Source organism: Salvelinus sp. IW2-2015, unplaced genomic scaffold (genome assembly GCF_002910315.2).
Source record: "Salvelinus sp. IW2-2015 unplaced genomic scaffold, ASM291031v2 Un_scaffold2323, whole genome shotgun sequence".
Taxonomy (NCBI): Eukaryota; Metazoa; Chordata; class Actinopteri; order Salmoniformes; family Salmonidae; genus Salvelinus; species Salvelinus sp. IW2-2015.
Window position 1 is genome coordinate 144937 of NW_019943648.1, and position 13914 is coordinate 158850.

A 13914-nucleotide genomic window follows, 5' to 3' on the forward strand; every position below is an offset into this window, starting at 1 on the left:
AATTGTATGTAAACCTCCGACTTCAACTGTAGCTGTACCATGGTATTTGCACTGCTACTGAGTAAACCTACAATTGTTGTCCACTTTACCACACCTGCTAAAACTCCCCCCATCGTAGTTGGATTGTGGTCCCAGTGACTGAGACACCTCTGTCCCCTGGATTTTAGGGCCTTTGAGAGATTGGAGACAATCCTTTATAAAGAGCACACGAGTGCACCCACAGAAAAAAACAGATTAACTGCTAAAAGCATTTGCCAACACTCACCTCGATAGATTGTATATATAAAATCTTTCATCTTAATTTATTTCCACAATTTACAAATATCATGTGTAATGTAGGTAGTTCATATAACCGGGACAGGCATTACACATTTTTTATTTTTGGTAAGCAATTATTATTTTGGAAACAATTTTTGTGATCCTCCTATATCGTCCTGACACATAGCAACAGATGTGGGATACATACCACCCTTCTCTCACAAAGATATTCATTAACAGTTGCTCCATCCCAGAGCCCAACTCAAGAGAAGACATGATTTGCAAATGCATTATGTCTACAATTAACAAATAGTTATGAGCAATAATCTAGGCAGTTCATACAAAGGATTGTTACCTATAACCAGGACTGGCATTACAAAAATCACATTTTTAAGCAAGCAATTATTATTTTGGCAAAACATCATTGTGATTCATCCTATATTGTCCCTAACACCATTACCCCATAGCAACATATGTAGGATACTCACACCCACAGTCATACACACTATCCACCCTTCCCCCACACCCAGTCATACACACTATCCACCCTTCCCCCAAAAACAACCACAGACGTTCAACAGTTGTTCCATCCCTGAGCCCAACTCCAGAGAAGACTTGATGTGCAAATGCATATACAGTTGTAGACAAACAGTACAGAGTTGTAGACAAACAGTACTGTATACAGTTGTAGACAAACAGTACAGAGTTGTAGACATACAGTACTGTATACAGTTGTAGACAAACAGTACTGTATACAGTTGTAGACATACTGTATACAATTCAGACATTGTTTGGGAACTTCTTCTCTAACTCATCAGCCATTTTGTTCTGGCGCATCTTCCTCAGGATCTCCAGTGTGATCTTCACAGCACCGTCCTCGTGGTATTGCTGCACCATCCTATCCACTGTGACCAGTCTGTTAGCGTTCTCCAGCTGGCCCCGTGGGATTGAAGTAAAGCCCTCACCGTGAATCAGGTGCCACTGAAAGCTCTCCAGCTGTTCTGAAACCAGCTCTGCCAGAGCGCCCAGCAGCAGATAAGAAACATTTGGTTTTGTCCCTGGATACAGAAAAATCAAAACAATGAGAACTTTAACATGACATAGTAATAACTAAAATAAACAGTCCTGAAGGATCAGAATTCTCCTTGTATGTTGATGTAGGTAAACAAGTTTACCTGTTGTGTTTCTTGATGTCWTCTTGCTGAGTCTACCTTTAATAACTGTAATTGAATAAGGAAAGAAGAAGTGGACAGCTGTTAACCACAGGAGTCGAGGTGCACCCGAACAATTAACTCAGAATTGTAAAGGTGCAGCACTCATTTCTGATATTAGCTAACTCTCTACTCTACCACAATTAAATCTGTTGGGGGAAGACAGGAAATTATGTTTACCTGCTGTATCGCCAGCTGGTTTTGTAACTGTGGATAAAAAAATACCTTGATTACACATGCTGATCAAGAAAATATTTAATTTGACAGAMCATGAATATCATTAGAAAGTGGTATATACAATGCATTCAGAAAGTATTCAGACCCCCTTCCTTTTTCTACATTTTGTTACGTTACAGCCTTATTCAAAAACGTATTTAAATAAAAAATCCCTCATCAAGGTTTAGACATTTTTGCAAATTTATAAAAACAATTAAACTGAAATATCACATTTACACAAGTATTCAGACCCTTTACTCAGTACTTTCTTGAAGTACCTTTAGCAGCAATTACAGCCTCCAGTCTTCTTGGTTATGACGCTACAAGCTTGGCACACCTGTATTTGGGGAATTTCTCACATTCTTGGATGGGGAGCGTTGCTGAACAGTTATTTTTAGAGACGTTCGATCGGGTTCAAATCCGGGTTCGATCGGGTTCAAATCCGGGCTCTGACTGGGCCACTCGAGGACATTCAGAGACTTGTCCTGAAGCTACTCCTGCATTGTCTTGGCTGTGTGCTTGGGGTCGTTGTTGTTGGAAGGTGAACCTTTTCCCCAGTCTGAGGTCCTGAGCACTCTGGATCAAGTTTTCATCAAGGATCTCTCAAGGAGCTCCTATACTCAGCATAAAGAGGTAGCGTTTCATAAAGACCTATGCATGCTGCATGGACAGGTTTTATACATTTCAAACAGGACATGTAAATACCCTCACAAATGCATGGAAGCGGATTTGAAGAGCACTGGATTTGACACAATATCTTTTGTGAAGGGGCCTTTTTCGAACATTTGCTAAANTAAATACCCTCACAAATGCATGGAAGCGGATTTGAAGAGCACTGGATTTGACACAATATCTTTTGTGAAGGGGCCTTTTTCGAACATTTGCTAAACATTTGCTAAAAGCCTGTATGCTACCCAGCCAGCATAGATGTTATCATATGCATCATTTTGTGTTTTTATGTATTATTTCTTATATTGTTAGCCCAGAAAATCTTAAGTGCTATTACATACAGCCGGTAAGAACTATTGGATATCAAGGTGACGTCAACTTACCAACATTATGACCAGGAGTACAACTTTCCCGAAGCGGATCCTTTGTCCGAACCACCAAAGGCAATTGAACTGATTCCAGAAGCTGACCCAAAACAACGTCGCCGCAGAAGAGAAAGACCTTCTGGGAAGACTTGAGGCGCGCACACCACCCACTGCTTCCGAGTATATTACTCGCTAATGTCCAGTCTCTAGATAACAAGGTAGCTGAAATTAGGGCAGGGGTTGCTTTCCAGAGAGACATCAGGGATTGTAACATACTCTGTTTCACAGAAACATGGCTCTCTCGGGATATGCTGTCGGAGTCGGTTCAGCCACCGGGATTCTTTATGCGTCGCACCGACAGAAATAAACATCTCTCTGGGAAGAAGAAGGGCGGGCGTGTAAGTATCATGAATAACGACTCATGATGTATATTTTAACAACATACAGGGACTCAAGTCCTTTTGTTCACCTGACCTAGAATTCCTCACAATCAAATGCCGACCTTATTATATCCCAAGAGAATTCTCGTTGGTTATTGTCACAGCCGTGTATATCCCCCCTCAAACAGATACCACGACGGCCCTCAAGGAACTTCACTGGACTCAATTCAAACTGGAAACAATATCCTGAGGCTGCATTTATTGTAGCTGGTGATTTTAACAGAGCAAATTTGAGAACAAGGCTACCTAAATTCTATCAGCATATTGATTGTAGCACTCGCGCTGGCAATACTCTGGATCACTGCTACTCCAACTTCCGCAATGCATACAAGGCCCTCCTTTCGGCAATCTGACTACGGCTCCTTTTTGCTCCTCCCTTCCTATAGGCAGAAACTCAAAACAGGATGTACCCGTGACAAGGACTATTCATCGCTGGTCTGACCAATCAGAATCCACACTTCAAGATTGTTTTGATCACGCGGGCTGGGACATGTTCTGGGTAGCCTCAGAGAATAATATCGATTCATATGCTGATTCTGTGAGTGAGTTTAAAAGGAAGTGCATAGGAGAAGTTGTACCCAGTGACTATTAATACAAAAGGACTCATGTAAAAGTCAGGATGGACATTCACTTTTCATAAACCCTTAAAACATTGGAAATAACTTACAAAACAACTATTATTTTGCGTCGGTTGTATTACCAACATAAATCACACACACACATAACAATATAACAAATGAGCTCTGGTTCCTCCAGAAATGTCCCGTACCTCGGGCCTAAAAAGAGCCCAGCCCAGTGGAAAAGAAGTTCAGGGAACTCAAGTGACCTTAGTCACGCAATGTTGTCCGTTCATACAAGTGTAGTGTAAACCCAATCCCAATCAACAATCAAAATAACAATTATTTTACCACACAACTATAAAGCGTATCAACCTTAATACGTCCTCACTTACAACTACATAAAACACGGTATACATCACACCAAAACAAATGAAATACCGTATACAAAAAGGTTGTAGTCAGTCGGGCAATCGCTAACAGATCTCCAGCGGAGAAAGCCCACGAAGAACAACGAACAGGTGTAGTTAAACGGAAGCAAAGAGTGGATTCGATCCTGGGTAAACTTGCTATTAGGCTACAAAAGCACACTTTTAATTGCAACAAAACAAACGGAAGAGACGCTTCAGAACTGAGGGTTGAACACATCCTCATTCACGTCTCCATCACACCCCACTTTTGCGTGGCAGATGCTGGCTATTAATTGGGAATTAAAAGGGAAGCGCCCTATTGGAAGGAGAAGCACTGACGGTTCAGAAAAATTCAGGGCCGTCACAATACTCATCCATATGTATATACTGTATTTTATATCTTGCCTATGCCTATGCCTATGCAGCTCTGCTCATCTCATTGCTCACCATATATTTATATGTGTCACAAGGATGACGCTGGAGAGACGAAGCAGGTACGGGGAGTAACATTTAAAAAAAACGGACATGGACGAGACATAAACAGCGTTAGCAAAAGAAAAACAATCAATGCAGAAGCGGGGACAGAGCTGGGGAACTGACAAATATATAGGGAGGGAAATGAACAGGTGATAAGAGAGTCCAGGTGAGTCCAATAACGCTGATGCGCGTGACGAGGAAAGGCAGGTGTACGTGATGGATGGCAGGAGTGAGTGATGCAAGGCATTCTGGCGCCCTCAAGCGCCAGGGGAGGGGAAGACGGGAGCAGACGTGACAGTACCCCCCTCTAGGGGCGCCACCCGGCGTCCCACCTGGGCGAACCGGCCGAGACATGGGCGCTGGGCAAGCCGGTTGAGGCGTGGAAGCCCGACGAACCGGCAGGACGTGAGAGCCTGGCGAGCCGGCTGAGCATGGGAGCCTGACGATCCGGCTGAGTCAAGACGCCTGTCGATCCCGCTGAGGAAACCCGATGATCGGTGGAGTGTGACGTGGGATGGAAGCCACCGAGCCAACCGAGGCAATGAAACCTCTCGAGCCAGCCAGGGCATGAAAGCTCGACGGGCTGGCTTAGGCACCCCCGGTTCCATCGGCGGCAGAATCCACCCCCGACGTCACCGACAAAACAAAAAACAAACAAACAAAAAACTCCTGGACGGCTGGGCAGACAAAACTGACGATCCAGCTGAGACCCGACGTGGGATGGGCGCCCTCCGAGCCAACCGGGGCAAGGAAACTCTCGAGCCTGCTAGGGCGTGGAAGCCGACGAGCAGGCTAGGCACCCCCGGTTCCATCGGTGGTGACCCAGAGCCGATGCCACTATACCAACCAGAACGCCAGTACTCCCGATGCTTCGTGTGATGGCTTCTGCATTCTGTCACAAGGATGACGCTGGAGAGACGAAGCAGGTACGGGAGTAACATTTCATAAATTAACGGACATGGAACGAGACATAAACAGCGTTAGCAAACAGAAAACAATCAATGCAGAAGCGGGGAACAGAGCTGGGGAACTGACACATATAGGGGAGGAAATGAACAGGTGATAAGAGAGTCCAGGTGAGTCCAATAACGCTGATGCGCGTGACGAGGAAAGGCAGGTGTACGTGATGGATGGCAGGAGTGAGTGATGCAAGGCATTCTGGCGGCCTCAAGCGCCAGGGGGAGGGGAAGAGCGGGAGCAGACGTGACAATATGTATATATTCTTATTCCATTCCTTTACTTAGATTTGTGTTTATTTGGTAGTTGTTGCGGAATTGATAGATTACTTGTTAGATATTGCTGCATTCGGAACTAGAAGCACAAACATTTCGCTACACTCGTAATAACATCTGTTAACCATGTGTATGTGACCAATAAAATTTGATTTTATTTGACAACGCAGGAGTGGCTTCCGGACAAGTCTCTGAATGTCCTTGAGTGGCCCTGCTAGAGCCCAGACTTGAACACAATCAAACATCTCTGAAGAGACCTGAAAATAGCTGTGCAGTGACATTCCCCATCCAACCTGGCAGAGCTTGAGGCGATCTGCAGAGAAGAATGGGAGAAACTCCCCAAATACAGTTGTGCCACGCTCATAGAGTCATACCCAAGAAGACTCGAGACTGTAATCGCTGCCAATTGTGCTTCAACAAAGTACTGAGAGAAAATGAGGTCAGTGGTGACTCACTTTTTTTCCTTTTCTTTCCTGTAAGAGAGAGAGAGAGAGAACACCTTACTAATATTGAGTTGCACCCCCCCCCCCTTTGCCCTCAGAACAGCCTCAATTCATAGGGTATGGACTCTACAAGGTGTCAAAAGTTCCACAGGGATGCTGGCTCATGTTGACTCCAATGCTTCCCTATTGTGTCAAGTTGACTAGATGTCCTTTGGGTGGTGGATCGTTCTTGAAACACACATGAAACTGTTGAGCTTGAAAAACCCAGCAGCGTTGCARTTCTTGACACAAACCAGTATGCCTGGCACCTACTACCATACCTTGTTCAAAGGCACTTAAATATTTGTCTTGCCCATTCACCCTCTGAATGGCACACATATGTTTGAACTGTCTCAAGGCATAAAAATCCTTATTTGACCTGTTTCCTCTCCTTCATCTACGCTGATTGAAGTGGATTTAACAAGTGACGTCAATAAGGGATCATAGCTTTCACCTGGATTTACAGTCYATGTCATGGAAAGAGCARGTGTTCATAATGTTTTGTACACTCAGTGTATCTCAACTAACCAGAATACGACCAGGTAAAGGCTATTTAAAACCAAGAGAAGTACACAAAGTCAGCAGGCTGAGGATTAATTAACAGATCTCTGGTCAAAAAACATACTTTGGAATAATAGTTTTGTCCAGAAATTATTTAGATGCACAATTATGACTTTTTAACAGTCTATATATTTTCTACAGTTGTCTATGGTGACATTGTATTTTCAACTTTGTCAGCAAGTTGTGGTTCTCGTAGAGTGAAGGAAAGATGGTGATTCACACACTCAATGTATAAAAAAGGAAGTGAACTTTTAAAGAACAGATTCATTGCTTGTTGTTTTACCTCTGTGATCTCTTTGTAACTTTTTAGCGAGATCATGCAGATTCATCTCCCTCAGGATCTCCACTGTGATCTCCACAGCTTCCTCAGGGCCGTATCTCTGCACCATCTGATCCACTGTGTCCTGTCTGTCAACGTTCTCCAGCTGGCTCTCTGGGATGGGAGGAAAGCCAGGCAGCTGGGATGTTGTCAGGTGAGACTGAAATGTCTCCAGCTGTTCTTCAATGAGCTCCTCCAGAGTGGTCAGCAACAGGTCTGGAACAGCCAATATGAAGGATCTCTAAAATAATAAAGAAGAAAAGATAAGGAAGGAATARAAATACTGACGACTATAAAACAAAGACCATGAATATGTATTCATATTCACAATCTTTCTACTGGTCTCAATACCTCACACACACACACATGTTTAGTTCACAATGACATTTGACCCTTCTGAAATGCCACTGGTCTTACCCTGATGTCCAGTGACTTAGGCCCCTTCCTCTGCCTTTCCAGACGGCGACGCTTCTCTCCAGACCGGGTCAACCTGGACACAAGAAACAGTCACACTGTTCTGTTCCCCTACATCACCATCACATGCTGTGGTCACTACACTGTTCTGTTCCCCTACACCACCATCACATGCTGTTGTCACTTCACTGTTCTCCTACACCACCACATGCTGTGGTCGCTTCACTGTTCTGTTCCCCTACACCACCATCACATGCTGTGGTCACTACACTGTTCTGTTCCCCTACACCACCACCACATGCTGTTGTCACTACACTGTTCTGTTCCCCTACCCACCACCACACATGCTGTGGTCACTACACTGTTCTGTTCCCCTACACACCACCACCACATGCTGTGGTCACTACACTGTTCTGTTCCCCTACACCACCACACATGCTGTGGTCACTACACTGTTCTGTTCCCCTACACCACCACATGCTGTGGTCACTCTCACTGTTCTACACATTCATTTCAGTCAGTTCATGAGGATGATGTAATAGAGGTATAGAAGAGATGTTAGAGGGTCAATTCACCACTTTTAAAGTTGATTATCTCTCCAGCACCAGACCAGTAACTCAGATATCAATCTCACCACAAACTACATAGTTTTAATATCAGACTAATATACTCAATCTCCACTCACATTCCAGAAGAGGTGCTGGTGATTTGTCCTCTCGCCCTGCTGGCTTCTGTTCCCTCTCAGAAGCAGCTACCAGCTTCTACACACACACACAATGGAACAATAAAACATTTACTAAATAAAACAGAAACTCAAAGTTCCAAGAAATATAATAGTACTAACAGTTTTAATTACATCATGATTTCTAAAACATATATATAATATTTTATATATTTATAGAGGGAGCAGCAGTCAGACAGAGTAAATGTCCAATGGGGACAAAGTGAAACAAAACAATTTAATATAAATAATAATAGAGATGATAAATATTTCATATTAACAACTGTAACAGTGATTGAATTACCTTTGAGGTGGGGGGCAGAGTGGACGTCTGTTGAGGGGGCTGGATGGAAATGCCCATAAGGGGAGCAGCAGGTTCATGCAGTTTGGATGCTGGAATTATTTTGGAGTGGAAGACATGTCTACTTTTTGAACAACAGCAGGTTTTCATCAAGGATCTCTCTGTACTTTGCTCCTGTCACGTTCCTGCCTGTTTTCCTTGTTTTTGTATGTGTTTAGTTGGTCAGGGCGTGAGTTGGGGTGGGCATTCTATGTTATTTGTTTCTATGTTGGGTTAAATGTGTTGCCTGATATGGTTCTCAATTAGAGGCAGGTGTTGTGACGTTTCCTCTGATGGAGAACCATATTAAGGTAGGCTGTTCTCACTGTTTGTTTGTGGGTGATTGTCTTTCCGTGTCTGTGTATGTCGCACCACACGGGACTGTTTCGTTTGTCGTTCGTGTATTGTAGTTCTGTTCCTGTTCGTGCGTTCTTCGTGTCTATGTAAGTTCTCAAGTTCAGGTCTGTCTACTCGTTTTGTTGTTTTGTAATCTCTCAAGTGTTCTTCGTGTTTCGTTTTTTTCATTTATTAAATCATTATGTCTAACATTCAACGCTGCATTTTGGTCCGACCCTTCCTCCTCCTCCTCATCAAGGAGGAGGAATTAGACAGCCGTTACAGCTCCGTATAATGACTAATTGTGTTCATTCTAATTACATTAAAATGTCATTAATTTTTACAGTTCAAATCATGTTATTATGAGGCAGTCATGTTATTATGAGGCAGTCATGTTATTATGAGGCAGTCATGTTATTATGAGGCAGTCATTGTAATTATGAGGCAGTCATGTTATTATTACAGCGCATTCGGAAAATTTCAGACCCCTTGACTATTTCCACATTTTGTTACGTTACAGCCTTATTCTAAAATTGATTAAATTGTCCCCCCACTCCAATAATCTACACACAATACCCATTGTCAGGGTCGTCTGAATGAATGGACCAAGGCGCAGCGTACTTAGAGTTCCACATGTAAATAAATATGAAACTGACCAACAACAATACAGAAGAAAACGAACGTGACGTTCTGGGCTGCTCACAGGCAGCTACACAAAAACAAGATCCCACAAACAACAGGTGGGAAAAGGCTGCCTAAATATGATCCCCAATCAGAGACAACGATAGACAGCTGCCTGTGATTGGGAACTATACCAGGCCAACATAGAAATACCAAAAAATAGGGTACCCACCCTAGTCACACCCTGACCTAACCAAAATAGGGAAAAAAAAGCTCTAAGGTCAGGGCGTGACACCCATAATGAAAAAGCAAAAAACTGTTGTTTTTTTACATTCTTGCAAATTAATTTAAAAATGAAACATCACATTTTTCAGACACTTTTCTCAGTACTTTGTTGATGCACATTTGGCAGCGATTACAGCATTGAGTCTTCTTGGGTATGACGCTACAAGCTTGGCATACCTGTATTTGGGGAGTTTCTCACATTCTTCTCTGCAGATCCTCTCAAGCTCTGTCAGGTTGGATGGGGAGCGTTGCTGCACAGCTATTTTCAGGTCTCTCTAGAGATGTTAGATCAGGTTTAAGTCCGGGTTCAAGGACATTCAGGGAAGCCACTCCTGCATTGTCTTGGCTGTGTGTTTAGGGTCGTTGTCCGGTTGGAAGGTGAACCTTCGCCCCAGTCTGAGGTCCTGAGCACTCTGGAGCATGTTTTCAACAAGGATCTCTCTGTACTTTGCTCCGGTCATCTTTCCCTCGATCCTGACTAGTCTCCCAGTTCCTGCCGCTGAAAAATATCCCCACAGCATGATGCTGCCAYCACCATGCTTCACCATAGGGAATGTGTCAGGTTACCTCCAGACATGACGCTTGGCATTCAGGCCAAAGAGTTAAATCTTAATTTCATCAGACCATTGAATCTTGTTTATCATGGTCTGAGAGTCCTTTATGTGCTTTTTGGCAAACTCCAAGCAGGCTGTCATGTGCCCTTTACTGATTGAGGCCACTGTGTTCTTGTGGACCTTCAATGCTGCAGAAATGTTTTGGTACCCTTCACCAGATCTGTGCCTCCACACAATCCTGTCTCGGGGCTCTACGAGACAATTCCTTTGACCTCATGGCTTGGTTTTTGCTCTGACATGCACTGTCAACTGTTTGACCTTACATAGACAGTTGTGTGCCTTTCCAAATTATGTCCAATCAATTGAATTTACCACAGGTGGCCTCCAATCAAGTAGGAGAAACATCTCAAGGATGATCAATGGAAACAGGACRCACCTGACACACACGAGTCTCAAAGCAAACGAGGTATTTCATTTGTTTGGGGGGCTGTAACGTAGCAAAATGTTTGTGATGATGCCATCTTKCTGAGATTGTAATTGAATTTGAAAAGAAGTGGACGGCACTTAACCACAGGAGTCGAGGCGCAACCGAACAATTAAATCATAATTGAAAAGGCAAAGGTGCAACACTCGCTCAGCATTAACTAACTAATTAGTGACTGTTTTCTTGCTCTTATCAATASGATTCTAAAAAGCTACATTATTGTGTTTACTGCAAAAATCTGCTATTAGGGACCTCTGTCCTCTACCACAATTAAATCTCTTGTGAGAAGACAGGAAATTATATTTACCTGCTCTAGCGCCATCTGGAGGTGTAACTGTGGATGAAAAGATACCTTGATTAGGCATGCTCCTCGAGACATTTTTTCACTTGACAGACCATCCGTTTCATCAAAAAGTGGGTATATACAGTAGTATTTAAAGTGAGCTAGGTTACACTGCAGGCAAGATCCAATGCTGCTACTACTACTTATTTTACTACTGCTACTACTACTACTACTACTACTACTACTACTACTACTACTGCTACTACTACTACTGCTACTACTCCTGCTACTACTTATTTTACTACTGCTACTCCTGCTACTACTAAACTCAGCAAAAAAGGAAACGTCCATTTTTCAGGACCCTCTTTCAAAGATAATTCATAAAAATCCAAAATACTACACAGATCTTCATTTTAAAGGGTTTAAACACTGTTTCTCATGCTTGTTCAATGAACCATAAACAATTAATGAACATGCACCTGTTGAATGGTCGTTAAGACACTAACAGCTTACAGACGGTAGGCAATTAAGGTCACAGTTTTGAAAGCTTAGGCACTAAAGAAGCCTTTCTACTGACTCTGAAAAAAAAAACACCAAAAGAAAGATCCCCAGGGTCCCTGCATATCTGCGTGTACGTGCATTATGCATGCAGCAAGGAGGCATGAGGACTGCAGATGTGGCCAGGGCAATGCATTGCAATGTCCGTACTATGAGACGCCTAAGACAGCGCTACAGGGAGACAGGACGGACAGCTGATCGTCCTCGCAGTGGCAGACCATGTGTAAACAACACCTGCACAGGATTGTACATCCGAACATACAATCTGCGGGACAGGTACAGGATGGCAACCACAACTGCCCGAGTTACACCAGGAATGCACAATCCCTCATCAGTGCTCAAACTGTCCGCAATAGGCTGAGAGAGGCTGGACTGAGAAGCACATTTCGACCTCAGGAACGTTCCTGAGGTCCTCCCGATCTGTGCAAGCCTAACCTTGACCGTGTGGCATTAATCTTGTCACTATGGGGTGTGTTTTCAATGAAGACTACCCCATGGCAAGGCACTACAAGTCCTTACACCATGGTAACCCTGCCTCCCTACAAGCTATGGGTATTGATCATGTTCCGGCCTCTATTAAGAAGGGGACCGTCTTAAACAGTTAAACCAAAGGGAAAGTTTTTGGATTTACAAACTACAGGCCACTAAGTACCCTGGTTTAAATGAAGATATGGATTTCTCACCCTTCCTGTAGGGTCGTGATGGGTCCATTTGCTGTCATCTAGTGGACATTTTGCTCAATTGCCTCTAGCTATGTTTGGACTGTTGTTCATGTTTTGCTGTGGTCTGGAGTACTGTGGAATATATTGCTTTCTTGTTCTGGACACTTCTCCCAGTCATGGTTAGGGTTGGAACTGCCTCTCTGGGTGTTCTGATGCTTCTAGCTTGGAGTTGTATGCTCATGATAACATAGCTACAGTATTTCACCTTTTCATGTGTATATTATTGCTTACTAGGTGTGTCCAATTTGGTAACCACTCCCTCTTCTAATTAGGGCTAATTGGAAAAGCCTTTCAAAAGAGGACATTGTATTCTCCTTTTTCCTGTACTCCCTGACGAAGGCCATGCAGCCGAAACGCGTCGGTTTTTAAACAACTTTGTTTCTATTGAACATGCCATACTAATAAGGCATTTAATTAATTATATGAAGAGTGCCTTGGTCCTCCTTTCTTTTTGATGACCAATTTACACCTTTTACCAAAGAGCACCTTCTATCTACCAAAATATACTATAGTGTACCTTAGTGCGCTTCCCTTCCTCCTCTTTCTACTGGGGTGCTGTTTCAACTTCGACATTTATCGTTCCCAAAAATAAACTGCCTCGTACTCAATTCTTGCTCGTACAATATGTATATTATTACTATTGGATAGAAAACAATCTCCAGTTTCTAAAACCGTTTGAATTATGTCTGTGGGTGAAACAGAACTCATTCTGCAGCGAAATTCATGACAGGAACTGCGAAGGTCTGAAAACGAGGCTCTGTTCTCAGATCAGTTTAAAGCTCTGTATGTATCCTATGGGTCGACATGAACTGCACGCGCCTTCCCCTGGATGTCAGTAACCAATGAGAATTGGAATGGAGTTTCTAGGCAGATCTCAGACCTTATAAAGCCCCAAGGAACGGAGGGAGCTCTCTTTTCGACGTTCGTCATGACGCAAAGCAAGACCTCAGGATGGCATTTTGAAACGCTCAGTTATCGGCCTTAGATATATCCGTCTGTAATTTAATTCGATATAGGTGTTAGAAACATCATAACGAAGTTATTTTAAACCGAGTTATATCAGTTTATGCGAGTATATTGCGTTTTACGGAATTTCCTAGTATTGCGTTTTGAACAATTTGGGCATGTCTGCGCCACATAGCTATTGTTAGCTGCTAGTTCAAAGTTGAAGAGGACGTTTTACAACCGAGCAACGATTATTTGGACAAAGGACAACTTGCCCAAGATTCTGATGGAAGCTCGTCCAAAAGTAAGAGCTATTTATGATGTTATTCCGTATTTATGTGGAAAAATGTAAAAGGATTTGTCCGCCATTAATTGCGGGACTAGTCTGGCTGTAACGCACACTGTATGTCTAGTAACGTTAATTTTAAAAATCTAACACAGCGGTTGCATTAAT

General features: G+C 43.1%; 1 protein-coding gene across 9 annotated transcripts in view; it reads right to left on the bottom strand.

The window, feature by feature from the left end:
* Positions 1 to 294: 294 nt before the first annotated feature.
* LOC112073628 (NACHT, LRR and PYD domains-containing protein 6) overlaps positions 295 to 13914 on the bottom strand; it is a 26798-nt gene continuing 13178 nt past the window's right edge. For 4 of the 9 annotated variants that reach the window (XM_070440231.1, XM_070440230.1, XM_070440235.1 and 1 more), the window contains 8 exons: positions 8637 to 8725; positions 8297 to 8372; positions 7615 to 7687; positions 7162 to 7438; positions 6291 to 6308; positions 1650 to 1676; positions 1434 to 1478; positions 477 to 1316 (listed from right to left, as the gene is read on the bottom strand). In XM_070440231.1, coding sequence (XP_070296332.1) covers positions 1039 to 1316; positions 1434 to 1478; positions 1650 to 1676; positions 6291 to 6308; positions 7162 to 7438; positions 7615 to 7687; positions 8297 to 8298 — 720 coding nt within the window. In that variant the 5' untranslated portion in view covers positions 8299 to 8372; positions 8637 to 8725 and the 3' untranslated portion in view covers positions 477 to 1038. The other 5 variants (XM_070440234.1, XM_070440232.1, XR_011476608.1 and 2 more) reach the window with 5 other exon arrangements.